Source organism: Gobio gobio (assembly GCF_949357685.1).
Source record: "Gobio gobio genome assembly, chromosome: 12".
In the NCBI taxonomy this organism is placed as follows: domain Eukaryota; kingdom Metazoa; phylum Chordata; class Actinopteri; order Cypriniformes; family Gobionidae; genus Gobio; species Gobio gobio.
Window position 1 is genome coordinate 570,345 of NC_137105.1, and position 21,122 is coordinate 591,466.

The 21,122-nt window shown below is 45.6% G+C and overlaps 1 protein-coding gene across 2 annotated transcripts in view; it reads left to right on the plus strand.

Moving 5' to 3' along the window:
- The window catches only part of LOC307135303 (bromo adjacent homology domain-containing 1 protein), a 31,428-nt gene that overhangs the window by 3,126 nt on the left and 7,180 nt on the right, over positions 1-21,122 (plus strand). Inside the window, exons 2-6 of one of the 2 annotated variants that reach the window (XM_079831626.1) lie at positions 3,501-4,883; positions 5,678-6,036; positions 16,672-16,831; positions 20,153-20,232; positions 20,306-20,397. In XM_079831626.1, coding sequence (XP_079687752.1) covers positions 3,521-4,883; positions 5,678-6,036; positions 16,672-16,831; positions 20,153-20,232; positions 20,306-20,397 — 2,054 coding nt within the window. In that variant the 5' untranslated portion in view covers positions 3,501-3,520. The remainder of the gene's footprint in view (positions 1-3,500; positions 4,884-5,677; positions 6,037-16,671; positions 16,832-20,152; positions 20,233-20,305; positions 20,398-21,122) is intronic. The other variant, XM_079831627.1, reaches the window with a different exon arrangement.

Below are 21,122 nucleotides of genomic sequence, written 5' to 3' on the forward strand. Positions count from 1 at the left end.
TTATTAGCCTATTATTATTATTTTTTGATAAAGCACAATAACTTTTTTCATTTACAAACAACAGGCAAAACCTGTTAAATATAGTGTGTAAGACAATTACAGTGTGTAAGTGCACTTTTCCAGAAATTGTTCTTTAAAAAAAAAAGTGTGTATTATTTGAACACTTGAATTCATTTTTATTAAAACATTGTTTATTTAATACTAACCCAATTTGTCAATGTGTCATCATTAACTATAATTACACATAAACATTAATCTTTTAAATAAATAAATACTTCAATCGCAAATAGTCAATCACAGTGATAAGACAGTAATGAACATATTTCCACTGTTTTATATTATAATTAGGGCTGTCAAAAGATTAATCGCGATTATTCGCATCCGAAATAAAAGTTTGTGTTTACATAATATATGTGTGTGTACTCTGTTAATTATTATTTATATATGAATACACACACATTCATCTATATATTTAAGAATTTATTTTTATATATAAAACATTTATATATATTATAGATTATATAAATGTATATACATGCAAATATTTCTTAAATATATACATGAATGTGTGTGTATTTATATATAAATAATAATTAACAGAGTACACACACATATATTATGTAAACACAAACTTTTATTTCGGATGCGATTAATCGCGATTAATCTTTTGACAGCCCAAGTTATAACACGTCTCAGAGGAACCCTGGGCGACGGGAACTCATATTAATGTTAAAAAACATCATAAAGTGGCATTTTCATGTCTTGGGACCTTTAAAGATGAATTGGTTTTGCTTAGGGATGGACAATATATATCGGCAACATATCGTTATCAGCCGATAAATGATCATTTTTGATGTTATCGTTGATCGATAAGAACATTTGACTGATATATTCATGACCAGTGCAGTCACGCTCGCGTCATTATAAGCAGATATAAGTCGTAATATTAAGTTTATGTAGTATAAACATCTGATTAATCTCATATAAGATGCGTTTGGGGGGGTGGGGGTCACCACATTTTTCACAATGTTGATTCTTCTTGCAGTTGTAATGCACTGGACTGTGGCCAACATTAAAGCTTTAAACAAAAGCGGTTTACTCAGTCATATACAATAAACGAGCCTGCAGAGCGACAGGAAATAAACATTAACGCATAAACCTTCCTGACCAGAGCATCATGTGATCAAAGCGGAGCTCCAGTCAGGCTCAAATCCGCTCCGACATGACATTACTCTGCACTCTAGCCTTTAAAACACACATTTAGTTTCAGTTTACCGATACCGATGCCTGGGCTTTGTGTATCTGTCGATACCCGATACCGATCCGATACTATTGTTGAATTAATAATAAACTGTATATCTTCCACCTTATACCTTCCTTGAAGAGACTAAAGGCACCAGACTTTACTAACTAAACATAACTAAGACAAAATAACAGATGTATGTAAAGTGTTGAATTCTTATTTATTTAAAAAACAATTGTGCATTCAAATCTAAAATAGAATGTAATCAAACTTCTTTAAATAAATAAAATGTAGCAGTGGAAACAAAAAACAGTGTATTGGTCAAACATACAATAGTAATCTGACAGTTACCAAACATTTTTTACACTACAGATAATTGTTTTGGTATATAATCATATCAATATTCAAAAGTAGCATTACAAATTAACAAATAGTCTTAATTTTCTGCCATATGCAATTTAATAAAAATGATCAGCTAGCTAATAACAACTTTGTTCTGGTTTCACCTCACTCCTGTCTAAATGATTGTAGGCTAGGCCTATTTATTTTACTACACATTGTCAACAGAAATAAGCTGAAATACTGTTGATAATTAAAAATAATTCTTACTACCCACTCTTGCTTAATTGGGTAAGCACACTTGTGTTCTCATTTCAGATGCGTTCTGAGTAAATTAATAAACTGATTCATGAGTTCAGTGTTGGACAGATCAGTTGTTCTAATCTAACCAGTCTTTAAAATGACTCGGTTCAAAGGAGTCATTAGGTCGCGAATCGGACATTAGCAGACGCGTTGTGTGCGAATCCCGTCTGTTAGAACATCGCGAAAGATGTCAACACACAGAAAACACTTCATAACTGGATATAATTTGTCTCCCGTTTATTGAAAGTATGCTTTATGTCAGCTGGTCAGAGAAGAGTCAACATTTTTTGAGCGCAATGCACACCCAGCGGTAATTCAAAGACACAATTGTCCGAATGTGTCACGTGCAACATGGTTTCGGTCTTCCGACCTTTAGATTTGGAATTGGATTAATATGTGAAATATGAGAGAGCTAACGCTGATTATTTTGAAGACCCAGAGAGCGCGCGCGGGGGAGGAGCTCTCTGGTCGGTCTCTCTGTCACTCAGGCACAAGTGCAGCATCTGTTCCACATACAATAACTCGTCAAATTAGGCTTTGGCGGCCATCAAAAAATGTTCAATGCAGGAAAGACCCTGACTTTGCAGTAATACCACCTCCCCTCGAAACATTTAAGTTACTTTGCAGACATTGCAAACAGCCGACGAACTAGTTGGCGTGGCAAGCGTGAAATATCTCCTCCACACCGACTCTCTGGCTCGCTCCATGTTGCTTCTAGCATGCGACACACACGTGAAGCTGACGAATGACGTAGGTTCTGCTGCGACGGAAAAAAAACACCTGGATCGGCTTGTGGATCTGTTCATTTTTCCGATCCCCGATCCAGCTATTTTGTCAGTATCGCGGCCGATATCCGATCCTAATATCGGATCGGTGCACCCCTAATATTAATGTTAAAAAACATCATAAAGTGGCATTTTCGTGTCTTGGGACCTTTAAAGATGAATTGGTTTTGCTTAGGGATGGACGATATATATCGGCAACATATCGTTATCAGCCGATAAATGATCATTTTTGATGTTATCGTTGATCGATAAGAACATTTGACTGATATATTCATGACCAGTGCAGTCACGCTCGCGTCATTATAAGCAGATATAAGTCGTAATATTAAGTTTATGTAGTATAAACATCTGATTAATCTCATATAAGATGCGTTTGGGGGGGGTGGGGGTCACCACATTTTTCACAATGTTGATTCTTCTTGCAGTTGTAATGCACTGGACTGTGGCCAACATTAAAGCTTTAAATAAAAGCGGTTTACTCAGTCATATACAATAAACGAGCCTGCAGAGCGACAGGAAATAAACATTAACGCATAAACCTTCCTGACCAGAGCATCATGTGATCAAAGCGGAGCTCCAGTCAGGCTCAAATCCGCTCCGACATGACATTACTCTGCACTCTAGCCTTTAAAACACACATTTAGTTTCAGTTTAAATATTATAATGTTATTTTTTTTATTTAATTTACGTTGAAAAGTGAGACTTGACCTGAGACTTGACTTGGGACATGAGACCTCTGATAAATGTAAAGGGCACTCAAGACTGTTGTGCTTCTGACTAAAAGCAGTGATTCCTCTCATGAATATTGTCATGTCTCTTTTATCCCGTAGGTCTTCTCAGGAAGCATGTGATGACCCACGCGCGGAAAAAAGTTTCTCTCGGCCAGGATCGCGGCGAGGGCTGGTCACATGGTGAAACTGTGGGCGGAGCCTTGCCTGCGCACTCGTCGCGAGAGGGCAAGGCGAAGAAAGCCAAGACTCAGGAGCACATGGAGAGCCGTGTGCGGGATGATAAGAGTCGGAAGCGTTCAGGGAAAATGGACAAGACCAAGAGAGGAAAGCGCAAGACAGTGAGCGAGCGCCATCGGAAGCTCTACCCGTTACGAGGAAGGGCTGTGGCTTCAGATGGCGAGGCCTTGAGCTGTCACGTTCTGCTCACTCGTCTGGATGACCAGGAGGAAGAGAGTAAGGCGAGGGAGCTTGATAAAGTCAAGAAAAGCAGGAAGTCCGCGGATAACCCTTCAGCTCAGGAGCCACGGAAGCGCAGACTCGCCTCTCTGAACGCCGAGGCGGTCAACAGTCTGCTGCTCGAGAAGGGTCCGCCGGGTGCCAAGCTCGCCAAGAGACAGAGCGATGGACAAGAGCAAGCACAGAGCTCCAAAAGAGCCCCTAAGGCAGAGAAGTGCCAAAAAACGATGAGGAAAGCCGGGAGCGATCGCTCCGAGGACGCCGGGGCGAGTCTATACGCTCCAGCTCCCCGACGCCTGGCCGGACTGACGGCTGCCACCCTGCTGAAGCTCACCAGCTCCTCCAACACCCAGAGGACCAGAGCAGACAACAAGAGCACCTCCACCCACACCGGCCGCTCCAGACCCAAAGCGCAGAAGAAGCACAGTCGGAAGCCGGCTTGTGAAGTGTGCAAAAGCAGGAGCTTCGAGTCCAAACTGAGCCAGCGCGTGAGCAAACCGGGCTACCAGAGCATTCTGGGATACCCTGTGAAGGTGGTGAAGGAGGAACCGGTGGAAGCGGAGCTGAGTCCGTTCTGCTGCTGCCCGCCCGAGGGCTCGGTGGAGTACTGCCACCGGCTGGCGCTGTTCCTCGGGCAGGAGGCGGAGGAGGCGGCGGTCAAGCACCACGAGTGCCTGGTCCCGGCTCATCCTGCCCTCACGCTCAGTGCCCATCCGTGCCTGTGTGCGGATCCGTGCTACTCCGGTTACTACGTGCACATCGCCCACCCCGGGCCCCCAGCGGGCACTCTGAGCGCCCAGGCCCTGCCCTGCACACACAGCCCCTTCTGCCCCCGCGGGCTCTCCGGGTCCAAGCTCCTGGCCTCAGGGATCCCTCACCCCGCCTTCTGCGGCTCCGTCGGGTCGGCCTGCTACCGCCAGGCCTGTGGGGTCGGCAGATACACCTTCAGCGCCCTGCAGCCGCTCGCCAGCAGGACCTGCTCCTTCCCCACCAGCTGCTCCAACTGCAACCATCCAATCAAAACAGGTTAGATAAAGTCACTTCAAACACTTCAATTCTCCCCCATTTACAGCAGCTCCATAGACTTGGTCGGCATTGCTGGGAACGCCCACAAAAATCACTTCTCAAGTGAGTCGTTGAATCATTCACTCAAGAGATTCGTTCAGAAACACTGATTCATCCAGTAATGAAACAAGTGAAGTCATTATGAGTGAGTCAGTGAATCATTCATTCAAGAGATTCATTCAAAAACATTGATTCATCCAGTAATGAAACAAGTCTTTATGAGTGAGTCAGTGAATCGTTCATTCAAGAGATTCATTCAAAAACGCTGATTCATCCAGTAATGAAACAAGTGAAGTCATTATGAGTGAGTCATTGAATCATTCACTCAAGAGATTTGTTTTAAAACACTGATTCATTCAGTAATGAAACAAGTGAAGTCTTTGAGTGAGTCGTTGAATCATTCACTCCAGAGATTCGTTCAGAAACACTGATTCATCCAGTAATGAAACAAGTGAAGTCATTATGAGTGAGTCATTGAATCATTCACTCAAGAGATTTGTGATTTGCAGAAGTGATTCTGCGCAGGCTATACTGGGTTAACACCAGTCAGGGGGACAGGATTGCCCCCCCCGCTGACTCCGCCCCAGGCCACGCCCCCAGCTGTGACACGACACCGACCGAGTCTATAGACTGTAGTATGAGGAGTGTTTCACAGACAGCATTCACAGACTCTTCTTTTAAAGACGGAGCTATAGATTGTTCAGTAAATGTCGGCTCTGTCCTTGTTGTGTGTTTGTGTGATTGTGTTGTTCTAGAAGGCTTCTCCCCGTCTCCAGATGAGCACAGTCGCTCGCTCCTCGTTCCTCCGGCCCTGCCGCTCTCCGGCTGTCCCAGCTTACCCCGAGTGAACCCGTCCCCCCCGCTCGACCCGCGTCTTCTGTCCTCGATGTCCGACCGCAGGCAGGCAAAAGTCCGGCTTAAAGTGGGCAAAGAATGCCCTCAGAACACCAAGCCATCTAACACCAGCTCGCTCACCATGGGCCAAAGCAAGTTATCCAAACAACCGCCCGCTAGTCCAGCAAGTGCCAAACCCCAGAGGCGGGTCAGCCGGCGCCAGCCCACCAACGGGTGGAGTCCTGTCGGAGTCCCGGCGGAGAAGGAGGTGTTTATTGCGGTAAGAGATTCGTTTAAAAACACTGATTCATCCAGTAATGAAACAAGTGAGTCATTGAATCATTCACTCAACTGATTCATTCAAAAACACTCATTCACCCATTAATGAAACTAATGAGTCAATGAATCATTCACTCAAGAGATTTGATTCAAAAACATTGAATCATCCAGTGTGGTGCAGTGATGTGTGTGTGTGTGTGTGTGTGTGTGTGTGTTGCTCAGATGTGCAGTGATATGTGTGTGTGTGTGTGTGTGTGTGTGTGTGTGTGTTGCTCAGATGTGCAGTGATGTGTGTGTGTGTGTGTGTGTGTGTGTGTGTGTGTGTGTGTGTGTGTGTGTGTGTGTGTGTGTGTGTGTGTGTGTGTGTGTGTGTGTGTGTGTGTGTGTTGCTCAGATGTGCAGTGACGTGTGTGTGTGTGTGTGTGTGTGTGTGTGTGTTGCTCAGATGTGCAGTGATGTGTGTGTGTGTGTGTGTTAGGGCTGTCACTTTTGTAAATTGTCACTAGTGTTCATTGAATCGATTCTAAAATCGATTTTAAATGATGTTTTCATTTTCAACGCTAAATATAGCCTACGCCAATCCACGCACACTAACGGGCATTAGGGTGAAAGTAAAGAGGGCGCTTGAGACGCACAAGTCAGCAATATTTCTGATGATTTATTTTGTGCACAATGACAAACAGGAGTGCAACATTCTGGGAAAAAAACATTAAGCAGAGTGGACTGCCATAACGTCAAAGAAGAACATTAGCTACAGGCTTTAACATGGCTGTGTTTACCATTATAAATTCCACAACAACAAAATTGTAGCCCATGAAAAGAGGTTGAAAATAAAGCTTAAACATTTACTAGCCTACACTGAATGTGAAGTTCGTGTGGATAATAATTTAACGTTATTCAACCGTTCAAAAATGAAACTTTGAATGAACTTCGCTTGCGAACAGGCCATGTGTTTTTTTAATTGACCGTAACCGACACTTATGCGGGCGTTACTGATGAAACGTGCAAATAAGGCTCTATTACAAATTATTGGACAGGAAAACAAGTCTATCAATATTTTCGGGGTCCAGAGCAGAGCGTTGTTTATTCACGATATGCCGAGCTGTAGAGAAGACGCGCTCCGACCGCACTGATGTTCCAGACACTCAGGTACTCACTGCAAAGGTGTTTCCTTTTCATAAATCAGCATCTCCTGTAAGAGGCTGTCGACGTCATTCACTCTTCCCCTTGTGTAGACGTCATTCACTCTTCCCCTTGTGTAGACGTCATTCACTCTTTCCCCTTGTGTAGACGTCATTCACTCTTCCCCTTGTGTAGACGTCATTCACTCTTCCCCTTGTGTAGACGTCATTCACTCTTCCCCTTGTGTAGACGTCATTCACTCTTTCCCCTTGTGTAGACGTCATTCACTCTTCCCCTTGTGTAGACGTCATTCACTCTTCCCCTTGTGTAGACGTCATTCACTCTTCCCCTTGTGTAGACGTCATTCACTCTTCCCCTTGTGTAGACGTCATTCACTCTTCCCCTTGTGTAGACGTCATTCACTCTTCCCCTTGTGTAGACGTCATTCACTCTTCCGCTTGTGTAGACGTCATTCACTCTTCCCCTTGTGTAGACGTCATTCACTCTTCCCCTTGTGTAGACGTCATTCACTCTTTCCCCTTGTGTAGACGTCATTCACTCTTCCCCTTGTGTAGACGTCATTCACTCTTCCGCTTGTGTAGACGTCATTCACTCTTCCGCTTGTGTAGACGTCATTCACTCTTCCCCTTGTGTAGACGTCATTCACTCTTCCGCTTGTGTAGACGTCATTCACTCTTCCGCTTGTGTAGACGTCATTCACTCTTCCCCTTGTGTAGACGTCATTCACTCTTCCCCTTGTGTAGACGTCATTCACTCTTCCCCTTGTGTAGACGTCATTCACTCTTCCGCTTGTGTAGACGTCATTCACTCTTCCCCTTGTGTAGACGTCATTCACTCTTCCGCTTGTGTAGACGTCATTCACTCTTCCCCTTGTGTAGACGTCATTCACTCTTCCCCTTGTGTAGACGTCATTCACTCTTTCCCCTTGTGTAGACGTCATTCACTCTTCCGCTTGTGTAGACGTCATTCACTCTTCCCCTTGTGCAGACGTCATTCACTCTTCCCCTTGTGCAGACGTCATTCACTCTTCCCCTTGTGCAGACGTCATTCACTCTTTCCCCTTGTGTAGACGTCATTCACTCTTCCGCTTGTGTAGACGTCATTCACTCTTCCCCTTGTGTAGACGTCATTCACTCTTCCCCTTGTGTAGACGTCATTCACTCTTCCCCTTGTGTAGACGTCATTCACTCTTCCGCTTGTGTAGACGTCATTCACTCTTCCGCTTGTGCAGACGTCATTCACTCTTCCCCTTGTGCAGACGTCATTCACTCTTCCCCTTGTGTAGACGTCATTCACTCTTCCCCTTGTGTAGACGTCATTCACTCTTCCGCTTGTGTAGACGTCATTCACTCTTCCGCTTGTGTAGACGTCATTCACTCTTCCGCTTGTGTAGACGTCATTCACTCTTCCCCTTGTGTAGACGTCATTCACTCTTCCGCTTGTGTAGACGTCATTCACTCTTCCCCTTGTGTAGACGTCATTCACTCTTCCCCTTGTGTAGACGTCATTCACTCTTCCCCTTGTGTAGACGTCATTCACTCTTCCGCTTGTGTAGACGTCATTCACTCTTCCGCTTGTGCAGACGTCATTCACTCTTCCCCTTGTGCAGACGTCATTCACTCTTCCCCTTGTGTAGACGTCATTCACTCTTCCCCTTGTGTAGACGTCATTCACTCTTCCCCTTGTGTAGACGTCATTCACTCTTCCGCTTGTGTAGACGTCATTCACTCTTCCGCTTGTGTAGACGTCATTCACTCTTCCCCTTGTGTAGACGTCATTCACTCTTCCCCTTGTGTAGACGTCATTCACTCTTCCCCTTGTGTAGACGTCATTCACTCTTCCCCTTGTGTAGACGTCATTCACTCTTCCCCTTGTGTAGACGTCATTCACTCTTCCCCTTGTGTAGACGTCATTCACTCTTCCCCTTGTGTAGACGTCATTCACTCTTCCGCTTGTGTAGACGTCATTCACTCTTCCGCTTGTGTAGACGTCATTCACTCTTCCCCTTGTGTAGACGTCATTCACTCTTCCCCTTGTGTAGACGTCATTCACTCTTCCCCTTGTGTAGACGTCATTCACTCTTCCCCCTTGTGTAGACGTCATTCACTCTTCCGCTTGTGTAGACGTCATTCACTCTTCCCCTTGTGTAGACGTCATTCACTCTTCCCCTTGTGTAGACGTCATTCACTCTTCCCCTTGTGTAGACGTCATTCACTCTTCCCCTTGTGTAGACGTCATTCACTCTTCCCCTTGTGTAGACGTCATTCACTCTTCCCCTTGTGTAGACGTCATTCACTCTTCCCCTTGTGTAGACGTCACTCACTCTTCCCCTTGTGTAGACGTCATTCACTCTTCCCCCTTGTGTAGACGTCATTCACTCTTCCGCTTGTGTAGACGTCATTCACTCTTCCGCTTGTGTGTCATTCACTCTTCCGCTTGTGTAGACGTCATTCACTCTTCCCCTTGTGTAGACGTCATTCACTCTTCCCCTTGTGTAGACGTCATTCACTCTTCCCCTTGTGTAGACGTCATTCACTCTTCCCCTTGTGTAGACGTCATTCACTCTTCCCCTTGTGTAGACGTCATTCACTCTTCCGCTTGTGTAGACGTCATTCACTCTTCCCCTTGTGTAGACGTCATTCACTCTTCCCCTTGTGTAGACGTCATTCACTCTTCCCCTTGTGTAGACGTCATTCACTCTTCCCCTTGTGTAGACGTCATTCACTCTTCCCCTTGTGTAGACGTCATTCACTCTTCCGCTTGTGTAGAGATTCAAGAGTTTTATTTGTCACATACACAGTTATATACACAATATACAACTGGCAGTGAAATGTAAACAGGTCCGCTCCATGGACAGTGCAAATAACAGTTACAAGAAATTAAATAGAAATAGAATAAAATTAGAATAAAAAGTATTAACATAAGTAGAATTATAAATAAATCAAGTTAAGATAAAAATAGGAAATAAGATAAAAATAAAAATATAAAAAAATATGTGGATATGATAAGTGAGATAAACTGTAGACTTAAAAATAAGTGGTTAACATAAAATATATAATATGTATATATAAAGAAGTATAATGTGCAAGGTTTATTACAGGTTGTTACGCAGTAACAATAGGGACGTAAAGTGCAGTGCAATGGCAGTATGTGGATGTTAATGTTAAAAGACTGGATGTTTATGTGTGTGCGGGGGTGAAGTGAGTCACGTGACTGAGTTCAGGAGTCTGATGGCCTGGGGGAAGAAACTCCTCCTGAGTCTTTCAGTCTTTGCCATCAGGCTACGGAAGCGCTTACCAGATGGCAGCAGGGTGAAGTGAGAGTTTGCAGGGTGATTAATGTCTCTGATGATTTTAGTAGCTCTACCTCTGCAGCGTTTGGTGAAGATGTCCTGCAGAGACGGGAGAGCTGAGCCTGAGATGCACTCGGATAAGCGCACCACTCTTTGCAGGGCTTTGCAGTCGTGACTGGTGCTGTTCCCGTACCACGCTGTGATGCACTGAGTCAGGACACTTTCTATCGCCCCTCGATAGAAAGTTTTCAGGATGGCTGGTGAAACCCTGAATTTCCTCAGCTGGCGCAGGTGGTACAGTCTTTGCCTGGCTTTTTTCACCTGTGTCTGGATGTGTGTAGTCCAGGTCAGATCCTCGGAGATGTTCACACCCAGGTATTTGAAGCTGCTCACTCTCTCTACCGGTGTCCCGCTGATCATGAGAGGGGAGTATGACCGATGCTGTCTCTTCCTGAAGTCCACAATCAGTTCTTTGGTCTTGTTAACATTCAGAGAGAGACAGTTGTCCTGGCACCATGATGTCAGTTGCTCCACTTCGTCCAAGTATGCCGTCTCATTGTTGTTGGAGATGAGACCCAGGACAACAGTATCATCAGCAAACTTGATGATCGAGGTGGAGCTGTGTGTGGACAAACAGTCATGGGTGTAGAGAGAGTAGAGCAGGGGACTCAGCACACAGCCCTGTGGAGCTCCAACACTCAGGGTGATGGAGGTGGAGGTGAACTGGCCTACTCTCACCGCCTGGGGTCTGCCAGTGAGGAAATCTTCAATCCAGAGGCAGAGAGAAGAATTCAGGCCTAGATCCAGGAGTTTGTGTGTTAGCTTAATGGGAACTATGGTGTTAAAGGCTGAGCTATAGTCAATAAATAGCAGCCTGACATAGTTCCCACTTTTGCTGTCGATGTGAGTGAGGCAGGAGTGAAGGACGTGAGAAATGGCATCTTCAGTCGATCTATTGGGACGATAGGCAAACTGAAGAGGGTCCAAAGTGTCAGGAATGGAGGAGCAAATGTTGTTTTTAATGAGTCTCTCAAAGACCTTCATGACTAAAGATGTGAGAGCCACTGGACGATAGTCATTTAGGCAAGAGGGTTTACTGATCTTAGGTACAGGGATGATGGAGGATCGTTTGAAGGAGGTGGGGACAACAGATGTAGCAAGGGACTCGTTGAATATGGATGTAAAGAGCCCTGCGAGCTGATCAGCACAGGACCGCAGAACACGACCTGAAATACCATCCGGCCCAGCAGCTTTCCTGACATCCACACGTTTGAGTGCCCTCCGAACCTCGTCCTCCGAGACAGAGATCACGTGACCGTTGCTGCTCTGAGGGACTCTCTCTGACGCGTCACTCGCCGGAGTCGCGCTGCCGCGATTACCATCAAAGCGAGCGTAGAAAGAGTTTAACTCGTTCACCAGTAACGGATCAGCTCTCACCTCTGCAGAGGATTTAGTTCCAAAAGCACAGATGGTCCTCAGTCCCTGCCACATCCGCCGGGAGTCGTTGAGTTGGAAATGAGATTCCACTCTGTCTTTATAGCGGAGTTTTGCGGCTTTAACGGCGCGCCGGAGGGCGTAACATGAAGCTTTGTACTCCCTCATATCCCCCGTTAGGAGACCGGCATTGTAAGCGGTAGTGCGCGAGTTTACTGCAGTGCGAATTGAACTGTCCACCCACGGTTTCTGATTAGGGAAGGACGTTATAGTTATTGTTTGTGTGGCTTGCTCTGTCAGTGTGTTGATAAAGCAGAGCGCCACTTCTGTGAACTCGCTGACGTCTTCAGAACTCGCGCGGAACATGTCCCAGTCGACGTCATCAAGAGCTGCCTGTAGCGTGATCTCTGAATGGGATGACCAGCGTTTGACTTCCCTCCTCACCGGGGGCTCTTGAACGAGCCTTTGTTTATATTCCGGTGTGAGGAAAATGGCGGCATGGTCCGATTTGCCAAAAGCTGGCTGTGAACGAGCTTTGTAGGCGTTCTTAAACGGAGAGTAGCAATGATCCAGTGTGTTTGCTCCTCGTGTGGGACAGGAGACATGCTGGTGAAAGTTTGGCAATACTTTCTTTAGGTTTGCTTTGTTAAAATCACCCGCGACGATGAAAGCAGCGTCGGGGTGTTTGTTTATGAAGCCGCTGGTCACATCATGGAGGGCAGATAAAGCCAGCCCCGTGTCTGCTTGTGGTGGAATATAAACGGCAGTGGAGATGACCGAGGAAAACTCCCTCGGTAGGTAGAAAGGCCGGCACATGATAGTTAAATGTTCCAAGTGAGGCGAGCAGGATCGCGAAAGAATGGAGATGTTCCTAGGATCGCACCATTTCTTGTTTATCATGAAACACACTCCACCGCCTTTAGATTTCCCGGCCTCGGCTGTTCTGTCCATCCGAAAAACAGAGAAGTTCTCGGACGGCGTCACGGCTGTATCCGGGACCGCTGGCGTGAGCCATGTTTCGGACAGACAATAGATGTTGCAGTCTCTCATGTCCCGTTGAAAACTTATCCTGGCTCTAAGATCGTCCATCTTATTCTCCAAGGATTGGACATTTGCGAGCAAAATGCTCGGGAGAGGAGGACTGAATGCTCTTTTTCTCAGTCTGTTGCGGATCCCAGCGCGTTTCCCGCGGTGTTTTTTGAATCTTCGCCGTCGACTCGAGTGGCCATTGTTCAACTCGGCGTCCCGGCGAATCTCAGATGGAAGATTGGAGAAAGTGTCCTGAAACAGGTCAGTGTAGCGGTAACCAATTTCCAGAAGTGTTTTGCTGTCGTAACAGATCAAAGCAGATGATCCGTTGGAAAAAATAGAGAGTAAAAGAGAGTAGAATAATAAATAAAAGCAAAGTCTTAGCGGAGCGACCTGAACGGCGACCGAGCACGGCGGCGCCATCTTGTGAGACGTCATTCACTCTTTCCCTTGTGTAGACGTCATTCACTCTTCCCCTTGTGTAGACGTCATTCACTCTTCCCCTTGTGTAGACGTCATTCACTCTTCCCCTTGTGTAGACGTCATTCACTCTTCCGCTTGTGTAGACGTCATTCACTCTTCCCCTTGTGTAGACGTCATTCACTCTTCCCCTTGTGTAGACGTCATTCACTCTTCCCCTTGTGTAGACGTCATTCACTCTTCCCCTTGTGTAGACGTCATTCACTCTTTCCCTTGTGTAGACGTCATTCACTCTTCCCCTTGTGTAGACGTCATTCACTCTTCCCCTTGTGTAGACGTCATTCACTCTTCCCCTTGTGTAGACGTCATTCACTCTTTCCCTTGTGTAGACGTCATTCACTCTTCCCCTTGTGTAGACGTCATTCACTCTTCCCCTTGTGTAGACGTCATTCACTCTTCCCCTTGTGTAGACGTCATTCACTCTTCCCCTTGTGTAGACGTCATTCACTCTTCCCCTTGTGTAGACGTCATTCACTCTTCCGCTTGTGTAGACGTCATTCACTCTTCCCCTTGTGTAGACGTCATTCACTCTTCCGCTTGTGTAGACGTCATTCACTCTTCCCCTTGTGTAGACGTCATTCACTCTTCCCCTTGTGTAGACGTCATTCACTCTTTCCCTTGTGTAGACGTCATTCACTCTTCCCCTTGTGTAGACGTCATTCACTCTTCCCCTTGTGTAGACGTCATTCACTCTTCCCCTTGTGTAGACGTCATTCACTCTTCCGCTTGTGTAGACGTCATTCACTCTTCCCCTTGTGTAGACGTCATTCACTCTTCCCCTTGTGTAGACGTCATTCACTCTTCCCCTTGTGTAGACGTCATTCACTCTTCCCCTTGTGTAGACGTCATTCACTCTTCCCCTTGTGTAGACGTCATTCACTCTTCCCCTTGTGTAGACGTCATTCACTCTTCCGCTTGTGTAGACGTCATTCACTCTTCCCCTTGTGTAGACGTCATTCACTCTTCCCCTTGTGTAGACGTCATTCACTCTTCCGCTTGTGTAGACGTCATTCACTCTTCCCCTTGTGTAGACGTCATTCACTCTTCCCCTTGTGTAGACGTCATTCACTCTTCCCCTTGTGTAGACGTCATTCACTCTTCCCCTTGTGTAGACGTCATTCACTCTTCCCCTTGTGTAGACGTCATTCACTCTTCCGCTTGTGTAGACGTCATTCACTCTTCCCCTTGTGTAGACGTCATTCACTCTTCCCCTTGTGTAGACGTCATTCACTCTTCCCCTTGTGTAGACGTCATTCACTCTTCCCCTTGTGTAGACGTCATTCACTCTTCCCCTTGTGTAGACGTCATTCACTCTTCCCCTTGTGTAGACGTCATTCACTCTTCCCCTTGTGTAGACGTCATTCACTCTTCCCCTTGTGTAGACGTCATTCACTCTTCCCCTTGTGTAGACGTCATTCACTCTTCCCCTTGTGTAGACGTCATTCACTCTTCCCCTTGTGTAGACGTCATTCACTCTTCCGCTTGTGTAGACGTCATTCACTCTTCCCCTTGTGTAGACGTCATTCACTCTTCCGCTTGTGTAGACGTCATTCACTCTTCCCCTTGTGCAGACGTCATTCACTCTTCCCCTTGTGTAGACGTCATTCACTCTTCCCCTTGTGTAGACGTCATTCACTCTTCCCCTTGTGTAGACGTCATTCACTCTTCCCCTTGTGTAGACGTCATTCACTCTTCCCCTTGTGTAGACGTCATTCACTCTTCCCCTTGTGTAGACGTCATTCACTCTTCCCCTTGTGTAGACGTCATTCACTCTTCCCCTTGTGTAGACGTCATTCACTCTTCCGCTTGTGTAGACGTCATTCACTCTTCCCCTTGTGTAGACGTCATTCACTCTTCCCCTTGTGTAGACGTCATTCACTCTTCCCCTTGTGTAGACGTCATTCACTCTTCCCCTTGTGTAGACGTCATTCACTCTTTCCCTTGTGTAGACGTCATTCACTCTTCCGCTTGTGTAGACGTCATTCACTCTTCCCCTTGTGTAGACGTCATTCACTCTTCCCCTTGTGTAGACGTCATTCACTCTTCCCCTTGTGTAGACGTCATTCACTCTTCCCCTTGTGTAGACGTCATTCACTCTTCCCCTTGTGTAGACGTCATTCACTCTTCCCCTTGTGTAGACGTCATTCACTCTTCCCCTTGTGTAGACGTCATTCACTCTTCCCCTTGTGTAGACGTCATTCACTCTTCCCCTTGTGTAGACGTCATTCACTCTTCCGCTTGTGTAGACGTCAGCAATCAGATCCCCACTGCTGTGAAGGCCGTCTCTCCCCTGTTTGAGTTCCAGCTCCGCCTCCACGGGTCCTTTTTATTTAATCAGTTCAAAAATAATAGTGTACATATTTGGTTACAATCGATTCCCTATTTTCGTTTTCGAAACTTGTGTTGGTTGGTCCGATCGATTGTGCAGTCGATTTTCGAACGTAAAGTGACAGCCCTAGTGTGTGTTGCTCAGATGTGCAGTGATGTGTGTGTGTGTGTGTGTGTGTTGCTCAGATGTGCAGTGATGTGTGTGTGTGTGTGTGTGTGTGTGTGTGTGTGTTGCTCAGATGTGCAGTGATGTGTGTGTGTGTGTGTGTGTGTGTGTGTGTGTGTGTGTGTGTGTGTGTGTGTGTGTGTTGCTCAGATGTGCAGTGATGTGTGTGTGTGTGTGTGTTGCTCAGATGTGCAGTGATGTGTGTGTGTGTGTGTGTGTGTGTGTGTGTGTGTTGCTCAGATGTGCAGTGATGTATGTGTGTGTGTGTGTGTGTGTTGCTCAGATGTGCAGTGTTGTGTGTGTGTGTGTGTGTGTGTGTGTGTGTGTGTGTGTGTGTGTGTGTGTGTGTGTGTGTGTGTGTGTGTGTGTGTGTGTGTGTGTGTGTGTGTGTGTGTGTGTGTGTGAGTGAGTGAGTGAGTGAGTGAGTGAGTGAGTGAGTGAGTGAGTGAGTGAGTGAGTGAGTGAGTGAGTGAGTGAGTGAGTGAGTGAGTGAGTGAGTGAGTGAGTGAGTGAGTGAGTGAGTGAGTGAGTGAGTGAGTGAGTGAGTGAGTGTGTGTGTGTGAGTGAGTGAGTGAGTGAGTGAGTGAGTGAGTGAGTGAGTGAGTGAGTGAGTGAGTGAGTGAGTGAGTGAGTGAGTGAGTGAGTGAGTGAGTGAGTGAGTGAGTGAGTGAGTGAGTGAGTGAGTGAGTGAGTGAGTGAGTGAGTGAGTGTGTGTGTGTGTGTGTGTGTGCAGTGGATATCCTGTAATGATGGAGGTTTTGCAGGGTGATGATGAGACGGTTCTCCGCCAGTGTTATGAAGCAGTGGAGCGGGATGGAGAGCTGATCCGGGTTCGAGACACTGTGCTCTTACGATCTGGACCGCGGAAGAAATCCCTGCCGTACGTGGCCAAGATCTCGGCTCTGTGGGAAGATCCCAGAACAGGTGAAGGATGATAATAGTTACTCAGTCCCTACAGAAAAACGCGTTTATGCGATCGCATCATTTAATGCAGAATCAGCCAAAGTCCGCATGTTTTCAAATACGCCGCACTTTCGCGTGTTAATTGCCTATTTCCACGTGCAAAATATGCTGGGCTAGCATGATTTCATAATTGCCGCATTTTCGTTGCAAAAAAGTCATATATATTAGCAGAAAGTTGAAAAATGTTCGTTTACTTCACACAAGAGCCGCCATTTCCCCCTGTTGCCATGGGAACATTATGAAGTGACGTAATTACCCGACGCGAACGTCATCGAAAAGCTGCAAACCCCGTGGAGAAACCATATATATCGCAGAAACTATAGATATCGCAGAAACCATAGATATCGCAGAAACCATAGATATCGCAGATATCGCAGAAACCATAGATATCGCTGAAACCACAGATATCGCAGAAACCATAGATATCGCAGAAACCATAGATATCGCAGAAACCATAGATATCGCTGAAACCACAGATATCGCAGAAACCATAGATATCGCAGAAACCATAGATATCGCAGAAACCATAGATATCGCTGAAACCATAGATATCGCTGAAACCACAGATATCGCAGAAACCATAGATATCGCAGAAACCATAGATATCGCTGAAACCATAGATATCGCAGAAACCATAGATATCGCTGAAACCACAGATATCGCAGAAACCATAGATATCGCAGAAACCATAGATATCGCTGAAACCATAGATATCGCAGAAACCACAGATATCGCAGAAACCATAGATATCGCAGAAACCATAGATATCGCTGAAACCATAGATATCGCTGAAACCATAGATATCGCAGAAACCACAGATATCGCAGAACCATAGATATCGCAGAAACCATAGATATCGCTGAAACCACAGATATCGCAGAACCATAGATATCGCAGAAACCATAGATATCGCAGAAACCACAGATATCGCAGAAACCATAGATATCGCAGAAACCATAGATATCGCTGAAACCATAGATATCGCTGAAACCATAGATATCGCAGAAACCACAGATATCGCAGAAACCATAGATATCGCAGAAACCATAGATATCGCAGAAACCATAGATATCGCTGAAACCACAGATATCGCTGAAACCACAGATATCGCAGAAACCACAGATATCGCAGAACCATAGATATCGCAGAAACCACAGATATCGCAGAACCATAGATATCGCAGAAACCACAGATATCGCAGAACCATAGATATCGCAGAAACCACAGATATCGCAGAACCATAGATATCGCAGAAACCATAGATATCGCTGAAACCACAGATATCGCAGAAACCATAGATATCGCAGAAACCATAGATATCGCTGAAACCACAGATATCGCAGAAACCATAGATATCGCAGAAACCATAGATATCGCTGAAACCATAGATATCGCTGAAACCATAGATATCGCTGAAACCATAGATATCGCTGAAACCACAGATATCGCAGAAACCATAGATATCGCTGAAACCATAGATATCGCAGAAACCATAGATATCGCAGAAACCATAGATATCGCAGAAACCACAGATATCGCAGAAACCATAGATATCGCTGAAACCATAGATATCGCAGAAACCATAGATATCGCAGAAACCATAGATATCGCTGAAACCACAGAAACCACAGATATCGCAGAAACCATAGATATCGCAGAAACCATAGATATCGCTGAAACCATGATGAAGCTCGCAAACTCCCATTGGCCAACAAGAATAACAGCAAAAGACCAAAGCAAAACAGTTTCCCGGTGTGATTTCAAAACACAACATCATGAAGCTTCAAAGCGTTATGAATCAGTGAGTTGATTCAGCTGTTTGGAGCGTTATGAATCAGTGAGTTGATTCAGCTGTTTGGAGCGTTATGAATCAGTGAGTTGATTCAGCTGTTTGGAGCGTTATGAATCAGTGAGTTGATTCAGCTGTTTGGAGCGTTATGAATCAGTGAGTTGATTCAGCTGTTTGGAGCGTTATGAATCAGTGAGTTGATTCAGCTGTTTGGAGCGTTATGAATCAGTGAGTTGATTCAGCTGTTTGGAGCGTTATGAATCAGTGAGTTGATTCAGCGGTTTGGAGCGTTATGAATCAGTGAGTTGATTCAGCTGTTTGGAGCGTTATGAATCAGTGAGTTGATTCAGCTGTTTGGAGCGTTATGAATCAGTGAGTTGATTCAGCTGTTTGGAGCGTTATGAATCAGTGAGTTGATTCAGCTGTTTGGAGCGTTATGAATCAGTGAGTTAATTCAGTGGTTTGGAGCGTTATGAATCAGTGAGTTGATTCAGCTGTTTGGAGCGTTATGAATCAGTGAGTTGATTCAGCTGTTTGGAGCGTTATGAATCAGTGAGTTGATTCAGCGGTTTGGAGCGTTATGAATCAGTGAGTTGATTCTGCGGTTTGGAGCGTTATGAATCAGTGAGTTGATTCAGCTGTTTGGATCGTTATGAATCAGTGAGTTGATTCTGCGGTTTGGAGCGTTATGAATCAGTGAGTTGATTCTGCGGTTTGGAGCGTTATGAATCAGTGAGTTGATTCTGCGGTTTGGATCGCCAAAGTCCCTGTTTTAAAGCAGTTTGACACGCGATCTGAATCATGAATCGACTCAGTGATTCATAACGCTCTGAACCGCTGAATCGACTCAATGATTCATAACACTCTGAAACGCTGAATCGACTCACTGACTCATAACGCTTCAAACCGCTGAATCGACTCACTGATTCATAATGCTCTGAACCGCTGAATCGACTCACTGATTCATAACGCTCCAAACTGCTGATTCGACTCACTGATTCATAATGCTCCGAACCGCTGAATCGACTCACTGATTCATAACGCTCCAAACTGCTGATTCGACTCACTGATTCATAACGCTCCAAACCTCTGAATCGACTCACTGATTCATAACGCTTCGAAGCTTCATGATGCCGTGTTTTGAAATCGTCATCACTATATAAGTCGTTATTTAGGGTTTTTTTGCGCACAGAAACTATTCTGGTCTTCATAAAGTTATTGTAGAGCCGCTGTAGTGAGATGGACTTTGTAACTTTAGTCTTTAGTGTCTTTTAAGGGTCTTGAGAGTGTAAAGTTGAGCCAATGGAGGCCTTTCAGAGCATCAGATTTACACTAAAATATCTTGCCGCATAATCGAGGATTTTTGCCTGCAACAATCACAAAAAAGCCGCATTTTTCTGGAAGGACTGAATGTGTGTAGTCAAGCGTGTGCTGAGTAAACAAACTAAAACTAAAATAAATAATAACCTGCTCCACTGCCTCTGCTGATGTAGGAGAGCTGATGATGAGCCTGTTCTGGTACTATCGCCCTGAGCACACGCAGGGAGGCCGAGATCCCAGCATGCACTGTGAGGTAAGCCCCGCCCCCAGCTCTTGTGCTCGTGAGGGATGTTCTCTACACATGTTTCTAACGTGTCTTCTTTCAGAACGAGATCTTCGCCTCTCGACATCAGGACGAAAACAGCGTGGCCTGCATTGAGGACCGATGCTACGTCCTGCCATTAGCACAGTACTGTAGGTGAGCGCCGATTCGCCAACGCCGTTTGATCTCGCATCTGCCGCTTGGCGAGTGTTAAAGGAACACGCCCACTTTTATCTTATTCTCCATATCCCCCAGAGTTAGAGAAGTCCATACACACCATAGCTTAGCACAAAGACTGGAGGTAAATGGCTCCAGCTAGCCTAGCTTAGCACAAAGACTGGAGGTAAATGGCTCCAGCTAGCCTAGCTTAGCACAAAGACTGGAGGTAAATGGCTCCAGCTAGCCTAGCTTAGCACAAAGACTGGAGGTAAATGGATCCAGCTAGCACAAAGACTGGAGGTAAACGGCTCCAGCTAGCCTAGCTTAGCACAAAGACTGGAGGTAAATGGCTCCAGCTAGCCTAGCTTAGCACAAAGACTGGAGGTAAATGGATCCAGCTAGCACAAAGACTGGAGGTAAATGGCTCCAGCTAGCCTAGCTTAGCACAAAGACTGGAGGTAAACGGCTCCAGCTAGCCTAGCTTAGCACAAAGACTGGAGGTAAACGGCTCCAGCTAGCCTAGCTTCGCACAAAGACTGGAGGTAAATGGCTCCAGATAGCCTAGCTTAGCACAAAGACTGGAGGTAAATGGCTCCAGATAGCCTAGCTTAGCACAAAGACTGGAGGTAAATGGCTCCAGATAGCCTAATGCTCGATAAGTGACAAAATAACGGCAACATTTTCCTATTTACATGTTGTGATGTGTATAGTTACATCGTGTA